The 21900-nt window shown below is 39.6% G+C and overlaps 1 protein-coding gene across 3 annotated transcripts in view; it reads right to left on the reverse strand.

The window, feature by feature from the left end:
* Nucleotides 1-21900, reverse strand: part of sphkap (SPHK1 interactor, AKAP domain containing) — a 194659-nt gene that overhangs the window by 93352 nt on the left and 79407 nt on the right. For all 3 annotated transcript variants that reach the window (XM_072911977.1, XM_061925659.2, XM_061925658.1), the window contains exon 2: nt 6594-6696. In XM_072911977.1, coding sequence (XP_072768078.1) covers nt 6594-6696 — 103 coding nt within the window. The remainder of the gene's footprint in view (nt 1-6593; nt 6697-21900) is intronic.

Below are 21900 nucleotides of genomic sequence, written 5' to 3' on the forward strand. Positions count from 1 at the left end.
GTAAATGTTGAGGTATATTTAGTCGGGGTGTAACGGTACGTGTATTTGTATTGAACCGTTTCGGTACGGGGTGTTCGGTTCGGAGGTGTACCGAACGAGTTTCCACAAGAACATATTAAGCTAAGCTAAAGTCTTAACAAGCTGCTCCGCTTCCTTCTGCCTGTCTCTGTCAGTACACAGCACCCAGCATTGTCCTACCCACACAACCATCTAATACAGAGCGGTAACAGCCAATCAGCACTGCGTATTCAGAGCGCATGTAGTCAGTGCTTAGCGTTTAGCAGGTAAGCATCAGGCAGCGGACTCTCCCCAAATTATAATAAACACCTCCCAGTCAACTACTAGTAACATCACTATGAGCCCGTTGACCTTCTAGAAATATACAAACCCCGTTTCCATATGAGTTGGGAAATTGTGTTAGATGTAAATATAAACGGAATACAATGATTTGCAAATCCTTTTCAACCCATATTCAATTGAATGCACTACAAAGACAAGATATTTAATGTTCAAACTCATAAACTTTATTTTTTTTTTCTTCCAAATAATAATTAACTAAGAATTTCATGGCTGCAACACGTGCCGAAGTAGTTGGGAAAGGGCATGTTCACCACTGTGTTACATCACCTTTTCTTTTAACAACACTCAATAAACGATTGGGAACTGAGAAAACTAATTGTTGAAGCTTTGAAAGTGGAATTCTTTCCCATTCTTGTTTTATGTAGAGCTTCAGTCGTTCAACAGTCCCGGGTCTCCGCTGTCGTATTTTACGCTTCATAATGCGCCACACATTTTCGATGGGAGACAGGTCTGGACTGCAGGCGGGCCAGGAAAGTACCCGCACTCTTTTTTTACGAAGCCACGCTGTTGTAACACATGCTTGGCATTGTCTTGCTGAAATAAGCAGGGGCGTCCATGAAAAAGACAGCGCTTAGATGGCAGCATATGTTGTTCCAAAACCTGTATGTACCTTTCAGCATTAATGGTGCCTTCACAGATGTGTAAGTTACCCATGCCTTGGGCACTAATGCACCCCCATACCATCACAGATGCTGGCTTTTGAACTTTGCGTCGATAACAGTCTGGATGGTTCGCTTCACCTTTGGTCCGGATGACACGATGTCGAATATTTCCAAAAACAATTTGAAATGTGGACTCGTCAGACACAGAACACTTTTCCACTTTGCATGAGTCCATCTTAGATGATCTCGAGCCCAGAGAAGCCGGCGGCGTTTCTGGATATTGTTGATAAATGGCTTTCGCTTTGCATAGTAGAGCTTTAACTTGCACTTACAGATGTAGCGACAAACTGTATTTAGGGACAGTGGTTTTCGGAAGTGTTCCTGAGCCCATGTGGTGATATCCTTTAGAGATTGATGTTGGTTTTTGATACAGTGCAGTCTGAGGGATCGAAGGTCACGGTCATTCAATGTTGGTTTCCGGCCATGCCGCTTACGTGGAGTGATTTCTCCAGATTCTCTGAACCTTTTGATGATATTATGGACCGTAGATGTTGAAATCCCTACATTTCTTGCAATTGCACTTTGAGAAACGTTGTTCTTAAACTGTTTGACTATTTGCTCACGCAGTTGTGGACAAAGGGCTGTACCTCGCCCCATCCTTTCTTGTGAAAGACTGAGCATTTTTTGGGAAGCTGTTTTTATACCCAATCATGGCACCCACATGTTCCCAATTAGCCTTCACACCTATGGGATGTTCCAAATAAGTGTTTGATGAGCATTCCTCAACATTATCAGTATTTATTGCCACCTTTCCCAACTTCTTTGTCACGTGTTGCTGGCATCAAATTCTAAAGTTAATGATTATTTGCACACAAAAAAAGTTTATCAGTTTGAACATCAAATATGTTGTCTTTGTCGCATATTCAACTGAATATGGGTTGAAAATGATTTGCAAAAATCTAACACAATTTCCCAACTCATATGGAAACTGGGTTTGTAAACTGCAGCTCAGCTCGCTCGCAGTCCTGGCTTGAGGTGAAGGCTAATTCACTTTTAGCGTAACGTTAGCTCATTATGCGGTGTGTGTGTGTCTGTGTGTGTGTGTGTGTGTGTGTGTGTGTGTGTGTGTGTGTGTGTGTGTGTGTGTGTGTGTGTGTGTGTGTGTGTGTGTGTGTGTGTGTTACGGACAGCAAAGCCCTGTCTGTCTGTTATTTCACTTTACCTTTTTCTGTGTTGATTGAGCTGTGTTGAAGCAGCAAAAAAGGACATTATGTTAAATGAAGAGTTTCTGTCTCTGATAGTTTATATAATAATGTAACTGCATCATTAAGCCTACATGAACTCCATGGTGTTCAGGGATGAATAGTCTCTCATATTGCTATTGTACTATTTTTTCAGCTATAGTTACATTAATCATTAGTAATGGAGATGCCTAGTTTTGAATGGCAGGGTCCCTGCTATCACATGTTGATAAAAATATAACATTTACATAATAAAAATCAATGACAGGCTTCCCAAATGCTGTAATAAATTAAGCATGATGAGTTGACTTGAAACTGTTTAATGTTGCACTTTTTATATGTAGAAGAAAAGTTTTGTCATTTTATTTAATCTTGAGGCAGTTTAATGTGGATTAACGTGGGCAGAATTATTATAGTGTTCCCAATGTTAAAAGGATAAAGCCATTGTTTACAAATTAGGTAAATAAATAACCAAAAAATGTATATATTGTTGTTTTCTTACTGTACCGAAAATTAACCGAACCGTGACCTCTAAACCGAGGTACGTACCAAATCGAAATTTTTGTGTACCGTTACAACCTTAATATTTAGTGTTTGGCACAGCCAGACCAAAGCAGAAAAAAGAAGACTGAGGAGAAAGGAGGAAATGTGGGGACAAGACGCTGGCTTAAACACACTGGGAGCAGCGACGGAAACTCGCTAGTGAGAAGCACAATAATTTAACAAAAATTAAAAGGGAGAAACGATGATTGCGAAACCAAATGTGGCGTGGGAATATTGCGGCTTTAAACCGGATAAGCATCAACATGGAGAATGAGCCAGAATGCTGAATCCATTGAAAAGTGCCGGCAACAAAAAAGACAAAACAAAACCCCCTGACCCAATTTTTCCTAACTGGGGGGGAAAACTGTTCTTCAAGATGTTCCATATTTACTCAAATGCAATTTTTGCTAACAGAGATTGAGAGTCAATTATATTTTATTGTTTACTTATTTAGGATATTTAAAGGTTATTGATGTTTTAATTACGGCGGTAAATAAAAAGTTACCGTAATTGCATTTAAAAGATTTACGTGTATCCAGGGATGTAACAATAAACGGTAATAATGATAACTTTGCTAAATTTCTGCTGGTTAGTAATATTGTTATAAACTCTAATTATTGATAAACATTGATTGATAATTGCACTGTGATCAAATTCATGGACTGACTGGCGCCAGTTCACTAGCTTAAATGTGAACATGAAAACAGGAGACGTTAATGTCTTTCCCCATTTAGAAACAACATACATTAATCTAAGCCAGTTTTTTTTTTTTAACCATTGTTATATTGCGAGCACACCTTTGAGGGCCGGCAAAAAATATATTTTTCTCAGCTGTGGTCTGTATGGGCCGGAGCGGTACTCAGTTGTAATACAATTTTCCACCACTTGTGGCAGTAATGACAATATCAAACAAACAGAAGTCTGGAGCTAAAGTCATAGAGAAGTTTCTTAAGCAGAATACTTATGACTAAATTGATTAAGCAGTATTTTCATTTGCATTTTGATGTTATTGACAGTTTAGTTAAACCTTTTCTTATTTTAGCTTAACATAATTGTATGTACATTTATTTTTTGTCAGTTATTTATGAGGACCTTCTTATGCAGTATGTTTGGTTAGTCCTTACTTTTCATAATCAGCCTGACCTAAACCTAAAGTTAATGTATTAAATAAATAATAATCTTTGTGATTAACACGTGCTTTCATATCATTCGACGTGGTTGTTAAACTTTAAGTAGGTTAGATGTAATTATTGAATATGATTAAAATCTAAGATTACTAATTCAGTGTTAATAATTGAGTGGGCCTCGAGCCCCTCAGTAGTGGAAAAGTTGAGCCCCGAGGTTAAAAAAAAAAAAAAACCTGGTCTAAACGTATATAAACACAGAGCTTCCCCTACATGTAATTGATCATGGCACTCCACTGTAACCAAGAAAAAAAGACACCTTAAAAATGGTGTTTCTTTAAAGTGAAAACAAATTAGGTAATATCTTTTATGAATGGACACACACACACACACACACACACACACACACACACACACACACACACACACACACACACACACACACACACACACACACACACACACACACACACACACACACACACACACACACACACACACACACACACACACACACACACACACAGTATATATATATATAGCTGTTTATTTACGCACTATTGCTACACCAAAAATTCAGCCACCCACAAAGACTTTGATCACGGAAAAAGGATGTTGTGATGACGTAAATAAGACGCGCACTACTGTCTGGAGCGCAGGCAGCCTGTCTGCAATGTGGTCGTACTCTAATATATCCGAGATATACCCGAGGTCAGCGATCTACAAGATGTGCAATGTGCAGTTATTAAGGTGGCAGTTGCGCTCTTTTAAGTAGATAAAGTGTGCGCGGGGCCAGTGTCGACACTAAGGCTATGTCACATGAATTGTTTTTAAAGTAATAACATTGTGGAATGAAAAAAACCCACATGTAAAAAAAACACGGTGTTTACTTTTTGATATCAATATGAAACAGAGCAGTTTGGCTAATGAAAATAAAGTCAAATAAACAAGCTTCGTTCTTCAACAACAAGACCATGTGTTTCAGTGCAACAGTTTGGCCAACAAAAATAAACACGAGTGATAGCTCTCACAATTAATACACAATCTTTGTGCCTCACTGACAACACTTCTGTTCAATTCGATGAGATGACAATACATTTAGCTAGTATTGATGTTATTGGACAACTAACAAAGTTGGCAGTTTAAAAAAAAGACGAGTGACCTTCCTAGTAAACAAAATAAGACTTTATAAACAAGTTGTGGCAACTTTCCCTACACATCACCTGCTGTATGGCAAATTGGGACAAATGCTTCTGTCTCCAATACTGTCCGCACCTGTCATCATCTAATAAGTGCACTTATAAATGCACTCCGAGATTCCACGGAAATAGAAACGAGTGAAATGAAGTGAAGCGAAGCTAAGCAATCGTCTCCGTTTTCTCGGAGGGAACATCTCCAGAGCAAAGTCTGTGTAGTTGCCGCGATTTTTTTCCAAGCCTAACGGTGCTAGTGCGCATGAGCAGCGGAACTTCTGTTTCCAGAAAGTAGGTAGTGTTGCCTAAAAAAAAAGAGCGGTTTTTCGGTAATTACAAATTTAAACGGTATTACAAACCGTCTGGAATTGTACCGCGGTTTATCATTATACCGTTTACCGGGGGGGGGAGGTGCGCTTAGTGCTGCAAGGGGTTCTGGGTATTTGTTCTGTCATGTTTATGTTGTGTTACGGTGCGGATGTTCTCCCGAAATGTGTTTGTCATTCTTGTTTGGTGTGGGTTCACAGTGTGGCACATATTTGTAACAGTGCTAAAGTTGTTTATACGGCCACCCTCAGTGTGACCTGTATGACTGTTGATCAAGTATGGCTTGCATCCACTTGTGTGTGTGTAAAAGCCGCATATATTACGTAACTGGGCCGACATGCTGTTTGTACGGAGGAAAAGCGGACGTGATGACAAGTTGTAGAGGACGCTAAAGGCAGTGCCATTAAGGCACGCCCCCAATATTGTTGTCCGGGTGGAAATCGGGAGAAATTCGGGAGAATGGTTTCCCCGGGAGATTTTCGGGAGGGGCACTGAAATTCGGGAGTCTCCCGGGAAAATCGGGAGGGTTGGCAAGTATGGTTACATCCCTAGTGGTAGGCCATTTGTTATCATTATCAGCACCATACTCAATCTCATTGTGTATTTTTAGTGACATGACATGTTACCACCCTAAGGAATAGACCTGTGTAGGCTGATAGTCCGGTTTAACGTGACGTAGACTCACATCATCTTGTAATGGAAAGTTGCTGCTATGGGTCAGCCCAATAATACTGTCGACATCACATTGTGTCTTAACAGGGCTTTCAAGCAGAAGTCAGTTAAGATTGTGAGCGCTGCAGGCTAATTAAAAGCCCATGAGTGTGTGTATCCGCACTCTAATACACACACACACACACACACACACACACACACACACACACACACACACACACACACACACACACACACACACACACACACACACACACACACAGAGTAAGGTACAACGCACACACTCAAAGGAAATTCAATCTCGCTTTTACCTCAGCCCATTGATCTGTGCAATTCTCCCTCCTATCTCACTAAAAGTGGGAGATGATAAATCTACTCGGCCGCACCAAAGGCCGGGCAGTCCCTCTTACTGCTCTACCTCGGTGACATCCACTAAAAAAGAAATGACGAAGTTCATCCAAACACCAACATGCATGCACACGTGTAAAGAGAGCAGTCACCCACATAGTTGCTATATCATTTTCTTCTTACCTTCTTACAGGCGCTGATGGAGGAGGCCACCGTGCTCTCTGTGCTGCCCCCCTCTGCCTCCACAGCCTCCGAGCCTTCAAACATGGCAGATGACTGGAAGTTACTGCAGGACAACAACAAAAAGACAACAGTGTTGACTTAGTCAGAGCAGAGTCTTGTCAAACACTAAACATCTCGCTTTCGAGGGGTCTTGGACACAAAGTATGTGCCAAGTTGAGCGGCACGTTGCCCGTCGCATATGTTCGTAAGTATCACGCTTGGAATGAGTCAATCTAATTAGCCGTCAGTGGGAAGCTCTTTATTGTGCCTATGCAGGCTTCCTTGAACAACACAAGCATTTATTTCCAGCTCAGTTTCTGGACATCTCTGTGCAGCTGACCCAACTAAGATCCCCTATGACTAGCTGTTCGCTTCCCGATGGACTGGACTTCCAAATTATCTATCAATTTAACAATTCACTGATTACACCCACTCAACATTCTTTTTTTTAATTATTATTATTTCTTAATTATTTTTTCCCAGCTGGGGTCTTTTAAGTTTTTCCTTGCCCGGATGTGGGTTTTGATCCGTTGAGTTTGGGAAGCGCTTTGAGGCACAGTTACTCACGAGAGAGCATACAAGCGGAAACAGCGTTAAGAAAGAGAGCGAGAGAAAAAACAAGAGAGTGAATAGCAGAGTAGGCAACATGTCATTTAGGCTTCAGTTTAGGGATGCATGATTTTGAGAAAAATTTTATTTGTGATTTTTCTCTCAAATTGTGATTTGATTTGTGATTTTTATATTTTATACATATTATTTATACATATGTATCTATACATATATTTTTATACATCAAAATGCATAGAACTGAAGAATAATGAGTGAAGTAATGCTACTTTTAGACTGCCCAACATATTTTTGCATTAGGGTGACACACATAGTAAATTATTGCATATTGTGTTAAACAAATATTTAGCTTTATGCAGACAGACTCAGAGCTATTGTCTACATCATGCTTTAAAACTGAAGAAATAACCGATAAAACTATACCGTGTTTATAATGCAGGGTTTCCAGCAGCGCATTGTTGTTAAGGCGGTCGCCTTAACAACAAAGAGCCACCGCCTAAACCGGGGGTCGGCAACCCGCGGCTCTTTAGCGCCGCCCTAGTGGCTCTCTAGCGCCGCCTTTGTGGCTCTCTGGAGCTTTTTCAAAAATGTATGAAAAATGGAAAAAGATGAGGGGAAAAAAAAAAAATTTTTGTTTTCATATGGTTTCTGTAGGAGGACAAACATGACGCAAATCTTCCTAATTGTTATAAAGCACACTGTTTGTAATAAACATGCTTCACTGATTTGAGTATTTTTGCGAGCGCCGTTTTGTCCTACTAATTTTGGCGGTCCTTGAACTCACCGTAGTTTGTTTACATGTATAAATTTCTCCGACTTTGTAGGACATGTTTTATGCCTCTTCTTTTTCTGTATCATTTTGTCCACCAAACTTTTAACGTTGTGCATGAATGCACAAAGGTGAGTTTTGATGATGTTATTGACTATGTGGAGTGCTAATCAGACATATAAACTGCAAGCTAATCGATGCTAACATGCTATTTAGGCTAGCTATATGTACATATATGTACATGAACTCCATGGTGTTCAGGGATGAATAGTCTCTCCTATTGCTATTGTACTATTTTTTCAGCTATAGTTACATTAATCATTAGTAATGTAGCAGCCTAGTTTTGAATGGCAGGGTCCCTGCTATCACATGTTGATAAAAATAAAACGCTTACTTACAGTAAGTCATTAATTTGACTTTGTAAGTCATTACTTTAGTATCTCAGGTAACTAGAACTGTTTTGTTTTTACTTTATGGAAAAAATATCGAGATATATATCGTATATCGCCATTCAGCAAATGGAGCAGAAAACACAACTAAAAGTTGTCGGCTTTTTCATGCGACGAAGCCGGCCTACTTCACCACAGTCTGTAGTCTATTGCCCCCCCAAGCTGTGGTGGCAGCGACGAGGTGGAGACGTGATGGCAACAGGCCGAGTTACACCGATCCTTACACCCACCCACCCACCCACCCACCCCCTTCCCCGGTCCCCTCCCCTGGAGAGTCACCACCTTAAATAACACATTTTCTGGGGGAAACACTGTAATGTATTGTAATCATAACGTATAATAATGCAAGTAACCATTTAGCAGTTTGTTTACCATTGTCCTGCAATTGGAAGAGAAACAACTTTGTTATTCTAAATAGACAAAAATAGGGCCTCTCATTTCTGCAAGCAAAAATGTAACTTAAATAAATATTGAACATCTTGAAGTGCATTTTTTGTCCCAGTTGAAAAAACTAGGACACTCGCTCAATCGTCTGTGTTGATGGGCGTATATTGCCCATCCGATTTAAAGCTGAAATATTACCAACGGAAGATTTGGCTTTGTAGTCGTATTTTTTTTAACCTAATTTTTGTTACTTTGTGTAACGTCTTACCGGCGAGACGCAAGTAGTGAGGCTGTCTGCACGTTAGAGATGCGCGGTTTGCGGACACAACCGCGGAGTCCGCGGATTATCCGCGGATCGGGCGGATGAAATTAAAAAAAATAAGATTTTATCCGCTCGCGGGTCGGGTCGGGCGGATTAATTAGATTTTTTTTTTTTGTTTGTTTTTTTTTGTTTGTTTTTTTGCGGGTGGCAGTTAAACCAATTGGGAAATATATATACATAGTTAAATGTTGTTATCCACATACGAAAAACGAGCAGGCACCTGCAGCATATGCCACAACAGAAGAAAAAAAAAGAAAAGAGATGGACACTTTTACGGAGCGGAGAAGGGACGCCTCGCCGGGGTCCGGGACCAAGGCCCCTTCCCCCGAGAGGGCCCCACCGGGAGCCGTAGCTGAGGCGATCCGCGAGAAGGGCCCGACGCACGTCCAGGGTCACTACCGCGCCCACCGCACCGACACCCCGCCTCGTCCGCTTTCGCCGCGGCCGGCGTCACGCGCAGCAGGTAAGCAGCTTACCTGCCCGCCACCCCCGTGGCCGGGAGCTCGTAACATGGGTCACTCCGCGCGCTCCGCCCGCGCAGCTTACCTGCTTGCCACCCCTGTTGCCGGGGGCGCGTAAAAGGGGTCACTCCGCGCTCAGTGCGCTCACGAAAGGGGTGGGGCTCACCCTGGTTGATATAGAGAGCAGGACGGTGGCCATGGAATTTCATTTAAGGTTTGTGATAAACCATCAAACTCATTCGTTAAAAGGACTCTATAGTAATATAAAGCGAAATTTTCTGGACATTATCATGCAAGAAAAGTTTATTTTTGGGATCGCGATCACCGCGTAATGATTTTTAAAGGTTGCATTACATTATTAACTGTCCCATGTGATCAGCCAGTGCGATTGGAAGTCCATGCTCAATTATTGCCTCCGTAAATAAAACTTCGGCATTTATCACATCCAAAGAATCTGTTTGGGCGACGAAAAACGTTGAAAGTTTTCCACTTGTATCGCTAGCAACGGCATTAGACTTGTGTTTTTTTGTCCCAACGTGGTCTTTTACATCGCTAATTCCTCCGTGTCCGATCGAAAAATTTTGTCTGCACAAGGTGCAATTCGCGTAGTTTTCACCCTTTTTTTTTTTTTTTTATTAATATTAGATATATAACAACGGGCGGATGGCGGGCGGATGCAGTTTTGATCAAACGTTACATCGGGTGGATGGCGGATGGATGACGACTTTCTGACGCGGTTGCGGATGAGATAAATTGCCTATCCGCGCATCTCTACTGCACGTGCTTCCTGTGTGTGTGTGTAAAACTGGCGCCCCACTCTCCGCCCACCGAAAGCAAAATGAGTGACTGAAAAGAGGGATCACTGCATTCGGTTAATTTTGTTAAATTAACGCACCCAGGTGCTGAGAGCGATGCACAGAGTGAGACCTCCTTATCCCTGTTTGAAGACAGAGACGAATTAACGCGAGGCTCAGCCATTCTGATTGGCAAACATGTCCGTCACTCAAATGCTGGTGACAGCAGAGTAAAAACCAAAACGACCTCAGCCTCTTGCAGTTATCTATCGCACTAATTAAAACCTCAATATCGATTAAACGTGCAGGCCCACTTCAAAGCAAACAAGAAAGGTAAAGCTACCAACACTGAGATGCCGCTCTGCAAGCTTCAAAACACGCCTGGCCAAAAGGTGGCAATATTTGTTTCTTGTTACGAAACAGTGGACAGACAAGCATGGAGATCTGCACAATGAGTTTAAAAACTTAGTGACGAGCTCCCCTGTTATGCCTCGAATGGAGTCTGATTGAATCTTGCTGCTTTCTTCAAGCATGTTCTATTGGGTTGAGATTAGGCCACCGACTTGGTCAGAGAAAATATCCAATTTCTTTGCTTTCAAATAGTGTCGAGTGCCATTAATCATGTGCACTGAGAAGCGAAGCGCCATGCTGGCAGTGTTTTAATATTTGGCTGAATGTGAGCAAAGGGTAGAGCCCTAAATGCCTCATAATTGTTCTTTCAGCAGTCAGATGACCAATAAACAACCAGCGAGCTCATTCAATGTGCAGGTACCTATAACTGCAACCACCACAATTGACAAATGATGCGGTGTGCTTTGGATCATGATCATCCACACTTTACACTTTGCATTATGCCGATACAAGTTGACATTTATACGTCCAAAAATTGCAGAATGTGGGAGGCATTTTCCAAATATTTGTCTGACCTGTTCATGAACATTACCACTGGTCTGCACCTGATTAGCATTCTTGAAGGACGGATGGAGGAAGACATACATTTGGTGATGCTAGGCTTCAGGCCAATAATTATGTCCCACAAAGCATTGCCAATAAACATTAATTTGGGACCAAATCAAGCACTAATGTAATCATAATAACCAAACTGGCTCACCTGCACTGGCTTCCTGTGCACTTAAGATGTGACTTTAAGGTTTTACTACTTACGTATAAAATACTACATGGTCTAGCTCCAGCCTATCTTGCCGATTATATTGTACCATATGTCCCGGCAAGAAATCTGCGTTCAAAGAACACCGGCTTATTAGTGATTCCCAGAGCCCAAAAAAAGTCTGCGGGCTATAGAGCGTTTTCTATACGGGCTCCAGTACTATGGAATGCCCTCCCGGTAACAGTTAGAGATGCTACCTCAGTAGAAGCATTTAAGTCCCATCTTAAAACTCATTTGTATACTCTAGCCTTTAAATAGACCCCCTTTTTAGACCAGTTGATCTGCCGTTTCTTTTATTTTCTCCTCTGCCCCCTCTCTCTTGTGGAGGGGGGGACATAGGTCCGGTGGCTATGGATGAAGTGCTGGCTGTCCAGAGTCGGGACCCGGGGTGGACCGCTCGCCTGTGCATCGGTTGGGGACATCTCTGCGCTGCTGACCCGTCTCCGCTCAGGATGGTTTCCTGCTGGCCCCACTATGGACTGGACTCTTACTATTATGTTAGATCTACTATAGACTGGACTCTCACTAATATGTTACATCCACTATGGACTGGACTTTCATAATATTATGTCAGACCCACTCGACATCCATTGCATCCGGTCTCCCCTAGAGGGGGGGGGGTCCGGGGGATTTACCCACATATGCGGTCCTCTCCAAGGTTTCTCATAGTCATTCACATCGACGTCCCACTGGGGTGAGTTTTTCTTTGCCCTTATGTGGGCTCTGTACCGCGGATGTCGTTGTGGCTTGTGCAGCCCTTTGAGACACTTGTGATTTAGGGCTATATAAATAAACATTGATTGATAATATATTATAATAATAATACAAGTAACCCCTTCAAACAACTTATTTCTCATTAGTAATTTTTTTCATTGTAATTGGACGGTGTATAACTTTCAATGGTCCTAAAAGAGTAAGCAAACTAAAACAAACTATTTAACTGTCAGCAAAAACTGCACTTCAATAAATATTTAAAACTTAAAATGCAGTTTTTATCCCAGGTTGGAAAAACTGTCGAGTGGTTTGTTTTGCGTGTACTAAATGTTGTCATCGTGTACATGGGCACAGAGTATTTCATCTGATCATCAATCAAACTAGAATGTTACTGTGTACATGGACCCTGGAAAAAAATATCTGATTATGACGCGCATTTTCATGCAGCACACCTTAAATCGGTCTACTTTACTTTGACATGCGCAGCACCATACCATAAACGAAGAGGTGTTATTGCTTGTGCTGTGGCGCCATCTTTTGGACAAGTTTGCTCACTGCATGTGCTGAAAAAGCAGTAGACTTCCGCTGAAAACAAACATGGCTTTGTGGATTTCTGCTTGTCCAACGCTGTCACGGTATTAATTTCCTTTTTTAATATATATTTTCCTTTAGTTTTTGCTTGTCTTGTTTTAAAGCAGGGGTGTCAAAGTCAAGGCCCGCGGGCCAGATCCTGCCCACAAATGAGTTATATATGGCCCCCAGGATGATATCTGATTAGTATTAGAACCGGCCCGCAGGCCACAGCCACCTGCTGCTGTTTTGCACGCACCAAAACTCCATCAGTGTTGGCGCTAGGAATCTTCAAAATGGGGTCCCAGGGACCCCATCAAGTCATAAAAATGGGGTCTCACAGTAAATTTTTGGGATGCCACTTTTTTGTAACTGTTTTGAAAACAAACGATAAATGTATGCATTATCCTGTTATATGTCCAGGGTGTACCCCGCCTTCTGCCCGATTGTAGCTAAGATAGACTCCAGCGACCCCCCGCAACCCCAAAAGGGACAAGCGGTAGAAAATGGATGGATGGGATGGATCTCACATTCTATATTGTGTTTTGGAAAAAGTTTGTCATAAATGTTAATTCATTAAAAAAAAATTAAAATTAAAATTCTATGCATATGTAACTTTATTCATTCACTTTCTTCTGTCCTTCATGGATGTAAACTTTACCGCTGCCGGGTATTTTTTTCTATAGTTTTATTTTAATATTTTCAGAATGTGTTTGTTTTCTTTGTCTTACTTTGGCCAAAAATAGAACAATCTGAAGTTGCCTTTATTTTTTAGTTTTAATGCCATGATTTTATTAGTCCGGCCCGCGTGTGCACAGATTTTCCTCCATGCAGCTCCTGAGCTAAAATGAGTTTGACACCCCAGGTTTAGAGCAACAAACTCAACAGTATATAACACTACTTCTGTATATTTTGAATAGGGAGAGACAGCAGCGAGACAATCAAATCTTCATTCCGAGACTATTAAATTTAGTCCCCCTCCACCACCAAAGTAGCAGACGTCAAAGACATGCACAGTAAAGATCATTTCAACACACATTGTGGAAGAAGTGCTTTCATGCACTCTAATCAGAATGACTTACAGCATAAACCCGTCTCGATCAGAATTACATTTTGATCCGAACTTGTGTGATTGGGTTCCGAATGGCGTGTTTACATGAAGCATTTTTATTTCGATTAGTCTTTTTATCCGAGTAATTGTGTCCATGTGTGTCCAACAAATTCGGCATACAAGCTCTTTGTACGTGTTGATGGGCTTATCTTGCTTATTCGCTTGGAAGCCGAAATATTCCCAAACATTTGGCTTTTTAGTCATCTTTTTACTCATCGTTTTAGTGACTTTGCAGTGCTTCTCCCTCGCGACGAGGGAGAATCTGTCCGTGCATACTGTGTCTGTAAGATAGCAGCCTCCACCAACAAAGATAAAGAGTGGATGGCTAACAAGAGGGTTCACTTCATTCATTTATTTCTGCTATGGATCAAACGTGTCCAGGTGCTGAGAATGATGCACAGAGTGAACCCACTTGCGCCCTGTCATTTACATTTATTGTCATAATAATTGATTTATACCTATCCTTAGGTTGATTGAAGACTTTCAATTGTCTATAGCAGTGGTTCTTAACCTGGGTTCGGTGAGTCGGCCTCAGGGGTTCGGCGGAGGTCAAAACACACCCGACTCAACGTGTAAATACAAACTTCTCCCTATCGGCGTATTACGGATACGGCAACAGCTGACTGGTTTGCCGGTGTGTCATTTGTTGTGAGTTTATGCACTGTGTTGGTTTTGTTGTTTGAACAAGGTGATGTTCATGCACGGTTCATTTTATGCACCAGTAAAAAAAAATGGTAACACTTTAGTATGGTGAACATATTCACCATTAATTAGTTGCTTATTAACATGCAAATTAGTAACATATTGGCTCTTAACTAGTCATTATTAAGTACTTAATGCCTAATTCAGCATGGCCTTATTATAACCCTAACCCTAGCCCTAACCAAATAACTCTAAATTAAGTCTTTATTACGTAGAATATGTTCCCCTAGTTTCCAAATAACTCTAAATTAAGTCTTTGTTACTTAGAATATGTTCCCCATACTAAAGTGTTACCAAAAACATATAACTTTGTTTTGAATTTGAAAAAAAAAAAACATTTTATTTTTCACTAAAGAAGGGTTCGGTGAATGCGCATATGAAACTGGTGGGGTTCGGTACCTCCAACAAGGTTAAGTACCACTGGTCTATAGGTATGAATGTGAGCGTGAATGGTTGTCTGTAAGTGCCCTGTGATGGGCTGGCGACCAGTCTAGGGTGCACTAAGCGTCTCGCCCGATGTCAGCTGGGATAGGCTCCAGCTTACCCGCAACCCTCGTGAGAATTACAGGTATAGAAAATGAATGGATGGATAATTGATTTATTGATTACCAGCTGAGGCCTCGATGTCTGCGGTCACCAGACTTTACACAGTCACCAGCTGGAGTCTCATCCAAGTATTAAAGATTATGGTTGGATTCAAATATTAAATTATTTTGGTAATTTCCCCTTATTTAAAAAGGGACAACCTATTGTAAACCATGGTGATTCAGCCAGCTAAGAAATCATAACCACTTTGGCCGGTTTCAAACCAGACTCAGAAGACTTTTGTAGGGCTAGCACAGGGGTCGGCAACCCGCGGCTCCAGAGCCGTTTGATCACTCTGATGCGGCTCAGCCGCAAACTTGCCGTCCGTCCCGATTTTCCCGGGAGACTTCCGGATTTCGGTGCCTCTCGCAGAAAACTCCCGGGATTACTATTCTCCGATTTTCACCCTTACAATAATAATAAGGGCGTGCCATGATGGTACAGCATTTAGCGCCCTCTACAATCTGTATAAACAGTGTGCCAGCTCAGCCTCTTATTATATGCATTTTCTGCTTGCACACGTAAGTAACAGCAAGGCATACTTGGTCAACAGCCACACAGGTTACACTAACGGTGGCCATATAAAACAATTTTAACACTCTTACTAATAATGCGCCACACTTTCAACCAAAACCAAACAAGAATGACAAACACATTTCGGGAGAACATCTGCACCTTAACACAACATAAACACAACAGAACAAATACCCAGAATCTCATGCAGCCCTGACTCTTCCGGGCTACATTATACACCCCTGCTACCACCAAACCCCGTCCCCACCCCAACCCTGTGCGTCGGTTGAGGTGGGTGGGGTTTGGTAGCGGGGGTGTATAATGTAGCCCGGAAGAGTTAGGGCTGCATGGGATTCTGGGTATTTGTTCTGTTGTGTTTATGTTGTGTTACAGTGCAGATGTTCTCCTGAAATGTGTTTGGCATTCTTGTTTGGTGTGGGTTCACAGTGTGGCGCATTATTAGTAAGAGTGTTAAAGTTTTTTTATACCGCCACCGTCAGTGTAACCTGTGTGGTTGTTGACCAAGTATGCCTTGCTGTCACATACATGAGCAAGCAGAAGCCTCATACAACGTATGGCTGGGCCGGCACGCTGGTTGTAGTGGGCGCTAAATGCTGTACCATCACGGCACGTTCGAGAGGGCAACTCAGTTGCCCTGATCTTTGTAGTCTGTCGGAAAAGTCGGGAGGATTGTCAAGATTGTCAATGCTGACGCTGTCAAGCGCCATCCATATAAAACTCGCGGGCCGCACTAACATTCTATTTTCATATTAAGGTGTGGGCCGCGTGTCTGAGACCCTTAGTTTATACATAGCACAAAGTAAAAAAAAAAACTTTGTATGCAGTGTTATTTCATTTTAAATTTCAAAAGATTTTTGTGGCTCCCATTGTTTTCTTTAATTTGTGAAACTGGTCAAAATGGCTCTTTGACTGGTAAAGGTTGCTGACCCCTGGGCTAGGAGGATTATGCACAACCGTCACTTAGTCTAATACACACAAAAAACTAAATCTATATAGAATATCTTTTTAAAAACACGGTGAAATGCCAGAATGACATTTTCCAGTGTGCACTTTTACTTTGATAACCCAAATCAATCATCTCTAATGCTGTTTGATTAGAATCAATTTCAATTAAAAATAAGACAGGGGATGCTTATCAAAAAGAGAGCGGCTGTTTTTTTCTGAAATCCGTATTTTTCAAAGCAAATTATAAGCATTTCCCGTTTGGAACCCTGAGGATCACCAACCACCTCGCTAAGCCTAATGAACACTGCCCAGAGTAAACAATGGCGTCATGGGAAAAATGAGCAAGCTGGGGATGGAGGGACACGACGAGGGACTGGAGATAAGTGGATCTGATGCGCTATGGAGGTACGATCTCCAAAGAAGACATCAAAACACCTGACAACAGCTAGCCACCGCACAATTATGCGGTGATGTGTTCTGGAAATCCTGACGCAAACTAGCAGTTGTTTTTTCTTACTTAGTGGAAACTAAGCCTGTTGTGACATATTTTATATTTAAAGCACAGCAGTGATTTGAAGTGAATGTATTTTTGGAAAATACCAATTTCTATTATTAGTTAGCAGTTTGAGTCCTATGACCGCCGTTGCACCAGGAAAAAAACAACCTTACTCCATTGGTGCACCGGATTTCGCAATAAATCGCAAATGATTTTGAATTGCTTTTCATAAACAGATAAGTAAAAATTAGGGCTGTCAAATAATTGTATAAATCCGATTGATCGAATTTTGAAATATGGATTATTTATGAGTAATCACAGGTGATTACTCTCTAGCATGATTAGAATTTGCTTAAAAAAAGATTAAAAGACCCTAATATTTGTACACAAATGCAATTTTAGTATCAGAATGTCATACAGGATCATTTAAGCATTTTACCTGAATGCACGTCATTTATTTGCACAAAACTTGGTAACAGTTTTATCTTAAGTTCTTCCAGGTTGTATTTTGGAGTGAAATTTGCCAGCGAACACACCAGTCGGAGTCTCCTCATTCATTTTTGTACCAACGTTTTCATTGATCGGATCACTGACCGTACACTGTAGCAGTTATGCCAAAAGAGCTTGTACGTCAAAATGTATCTAAATGTGATTAATGCGATAATTTTTTGTGATTGTGAGTTAACTCGTTAATTTTGACAGCCCTGATTATCACATATCTTAATTATCGAGTTACGGCGAGTGAGATAGCTTTTTTGAGAGAAAATTGCATGTTTTTGAGAAGAAAAAAATATATACTATTGTTAAGCCCTGAAAAATCGTTAAAAAAAAAGTTTGAAACTTTCTTTCACAAATTAGATGTTTTTGTTAAAAAATAGAATAAAATAAAATAAAAAAAGGTAAAATTATTTTTGTCAAACAGTTAAGCTGTGGGGATCTATTGTATTGTTTAATAAATACAATACAACCATAATAATTTGGGCTCTCAAATGATTATTTTATCCATCCATCCATCCATTTTTCACCGCTTATTCCCTTCGGGGTCGCGGGGGGCGCTGGAGCCTATCTCAGCTACAATATATATATATATTTTTTTTTTAATCAGATTAATCACATTTTGGAATTTGAATTAATCATGATTAATCACAGGTGATTACTCGCTTGCAATATTTAAAGTTTGCTTAAAAAATAGCTCCTATATTTGTAAACAAATGCAATTTTCTTGTCAGAAAAAGTATTTTACCTGAACGAAGGTCATTTATTTGCACAAAACTTGGTAATAGATTTATCTAAAGTTCTTACAGGTTGTATTTTGGAGTGAAATTTGCAAGCGAGCACACCAGTCGAACTCTTCTTACTCATTTTTGTACTGATGTACAGTATGTATTGATCTGATAACTGACTGTATAGCCGTTAAGGTAAAAGAGCTTGTACGGTCAAAATAAATTGCATGATCAATCTAAGTTTGTACATGATTAATGCGATAATTTTTTGTAATTAATTACGAGTTAACTCATTCATTTTTGACAGACCTAATTCTCATATATCTTTTAATTATCGACTTATAGTGAGATAGCTTTTTTGCGGGGAAAATGCATGTTTTTGAAGAAAAAAAAAAGTGTACTATTGTTTAACCCCCAAAAAATCGTGAATTATTTTTTTAAAATCTCTTGTAAATTAGCTGATTTTGGGTTGAAAGAAAATCAGATTTATCAAATTTGGGAATTTTTGATTAATCACGATCATGTTTGATTAAGAAAAGACCCCAAATATTTATACACAAATGCAATCTTATTGTCAGAATGTCATCTAGGAAAGTTTTTAAACGTTTTACCTGAAGTACTGTAATTTATTTACACAAAACTTGGTAACAGTTTTATCTAAAGTTCTTTCAGGCTGTATTTTGGTGTGAAATTTGCCAGCTAGCACACCAGTCGAACTCTTCTTACTCATTTTTGTACTGACGTAAGCATTGATAATAATAATAATAATAATACATTTTATTTATAAGGCGCCTTTCTGGGCACTCAAGGACACCGTACAAAGTCGAAACAATAAAATCCAATTGGATAAAAACAACAACAACAACAAAGATAGAGAAGATAAGATGATTACAATGAATAAGCAGTCAGGAATAGGTGTGTTTTGAGTCTTGATTTGAAGAGGGATATTGAGTCTAAGTTACGAAGGTCTGGTGGTAAAGAGTTCCAAAGATATGGGGCAGAGCGGCTGAAAGCTCGGGCACCCATGGTGGACAGTTTAAATAAGGGGACAGTGAAATGGATGGATGAAGAAGATCTTAGGGAACGTGAGGGCGTGGCGACATGGAGCAGGTGAGAGAGATATGACGGTGAGAGGTTATGGATGGCTTTGAAAGTGAGGAGAATTATTTTAAAGATCTGATAACTGACTGCATAGCGGTTAAGGTAAAAGAGCTTGTACAGTCAAAATAAATTGCCTGATTAATCTAAGTGTGTACAAGATTAATGCGATAAAATGTGATTAACTACGAGTTAACTCATTAGTTTCGGCAGCCCTAATTCTCAAATATCTTAATTATCGACTTAATGTGAGTGAGATAGCTTTTTTTGCGGGAAAAATGCATGTTTTTGAAGAGAAAAAGTGTACTATTGTTTAACCCCCCCCCCCCCCAAAATCGTGAAAAAATACGTTTGAAATTCTCTTTTGCAAATTAGCTGATTTTTGGTTTAAAAAAAAATATATATATATATATTAAAAAAAGTCAAAAACAATTTTAAAAATCAGATTAATCAAATTTTGGAGTGAAATTTGCCAGCGAGCACACCAGTCAAACTCTTATTACCAATTTTTGTACAGACGTATGCATTGATCTGATAACTGACTGTATAGCGGTTAAGGTAAAAGAGCTTGTATGGTCAAAATAAATTGCATGATTAATCTAAGTGTGTACAAGATTAATGCAATACATTTTTTGTAATTGTTAGCTACATTTTGACAGCTCTAATTCTCACATATTTTTTAATGATCGATTAATAGTGAGTGAGATAGCTTTTTTGAGAAAAAAAGTGTACTGTTTAACCCCCCAAAAATTGTGAAAAATAAGTTTTAAATTATTCTTTGCAAATAGCTGATTTAAAAAAATAAATAAATAAAAAAACAAAAAAAAGGTCAAACAATTTTAAAAAACAGACCAATACAATTTTGGAATTTTGATTAATCATGATCATGTTTTCTTAAGAAAAGACCTCGATATTTATACACAAATGCAATCTTACTGTCAAAATGTCATCCAGGAACATTTTTAAGCGCTTTACCTGAAGTACTGTAATTTATTTACACAAGACTTGGTAACAGTTTTATCTAAAGTTCTTGCAGGCTGTATTTTGGAGTGAAATTTACCAGCGAGCACACCAGTCGAACTCTTCTTACTCATTTTTGTACTGACGTAAGCATTGATCTGATAACTGACTGTATAGCGGTTAAGGTAAAAGAGCTTGTACGGTCAAAATAAATAGCATGATTAATCTAAGTGTGTACAAGATTAATGCGATAAAAATGTGATTAGACTCATTAGTTTCGACAGCCCTAATTCTCAAATATCTTAATTATCGACTTAATGTGAGTGAGATAGCTTTTTTGCGGGAAAAATGCATGTTTTTGAAGAGAAAAACAAGTGTACTATTGTTTAACCCCCCCAAAATCGTGAAAAATACGTTTTTAATTTTCTGTTGCAAATTAGCAGATTTTTGGTAAAAAAAAAAAAAATTAAAAAAATTAAAAAGTCTACCGATTTTAAAAAGTCAGATTAATCTAATTTTGGAATTTGGATTAATCATGATCATGTTTGATTAAGAAAAGAGCCCATATATTTATACACAAATGCAATCTTATTCCCAAAATGTCATCCAGGAACGTTTTTAAGCGCTTTACCTGAAGTACTGTAATTTATTTACACAAGACTTGGTAACAGTTTTATCTAAAGTTCTTGCAGGCTGCATTATGGAGTTAAATTTGCCAGCGAGCACACCAATTAGAGACTTGTCACTCATTTTTGTACTGACTGTACAGCGGTTACGGTAAAAGAGCATGAATGGTCAAAATAAATTAGAAGAATAATCTAAATGTGCCCGTGATTAATGCATGATTTTCATGATTAATCACATTATAGTTAATTTTGACAGACTTAGTAAAAATGTCCCCAAAAATGCCATTCAGAACAGGCAGTTTTGCTCAAATGTAGTCTTCCTAAGTGTTTTGTTCATTTAATTTGTGGAGATGACACATTTGTCACCTAAAAATGCACATCATTGGAATGACAGTAAAGGAAGGTTATGTATTGTTACTGCTGGAATTTTTACTTCTTGGTCAACCTTATAAAAGCGCAAAAACTAAATATTGTGGCAGGTTATGGACTGTCGTTAGCAGTTTTATTAAAAAAGAGGAACATAAATAATATTGTCATAATCTCGAGCAAATGACGCCAGTCAAACATGTTTGGTATGGTATTTATGTCAGGGATTAGGATCACATCCACTTCATGACAGTTGATTTTGACAGCCCTCAATGTCACATATCTTAATTATCGAGTTATGGTGAGTGAGATATTTTTTGCGGGAAAATTGCATGTTTTTGAGAAGAAAAAAAACCTACAATTGTTAACCCCTGAAAAATCGTTAAAAAAAAGTTTAACTTTTTCACAAATTAGATGATTTTTG

This window comes from Nerophis lumbriciformis, linkage group LG30 (assembly GCF_033978685.3).
Source record: "Nerophis lumbriciformis linkage group LG30, RoL_Nlum_v2.1, whole genome shotgun sequence".
NCBI lineage: Eukaryota > Metazoa > Chordata > Actinopteri > Syngnathiformes > Syngnathidae > Nerophis > Nerophis lumbriciformis.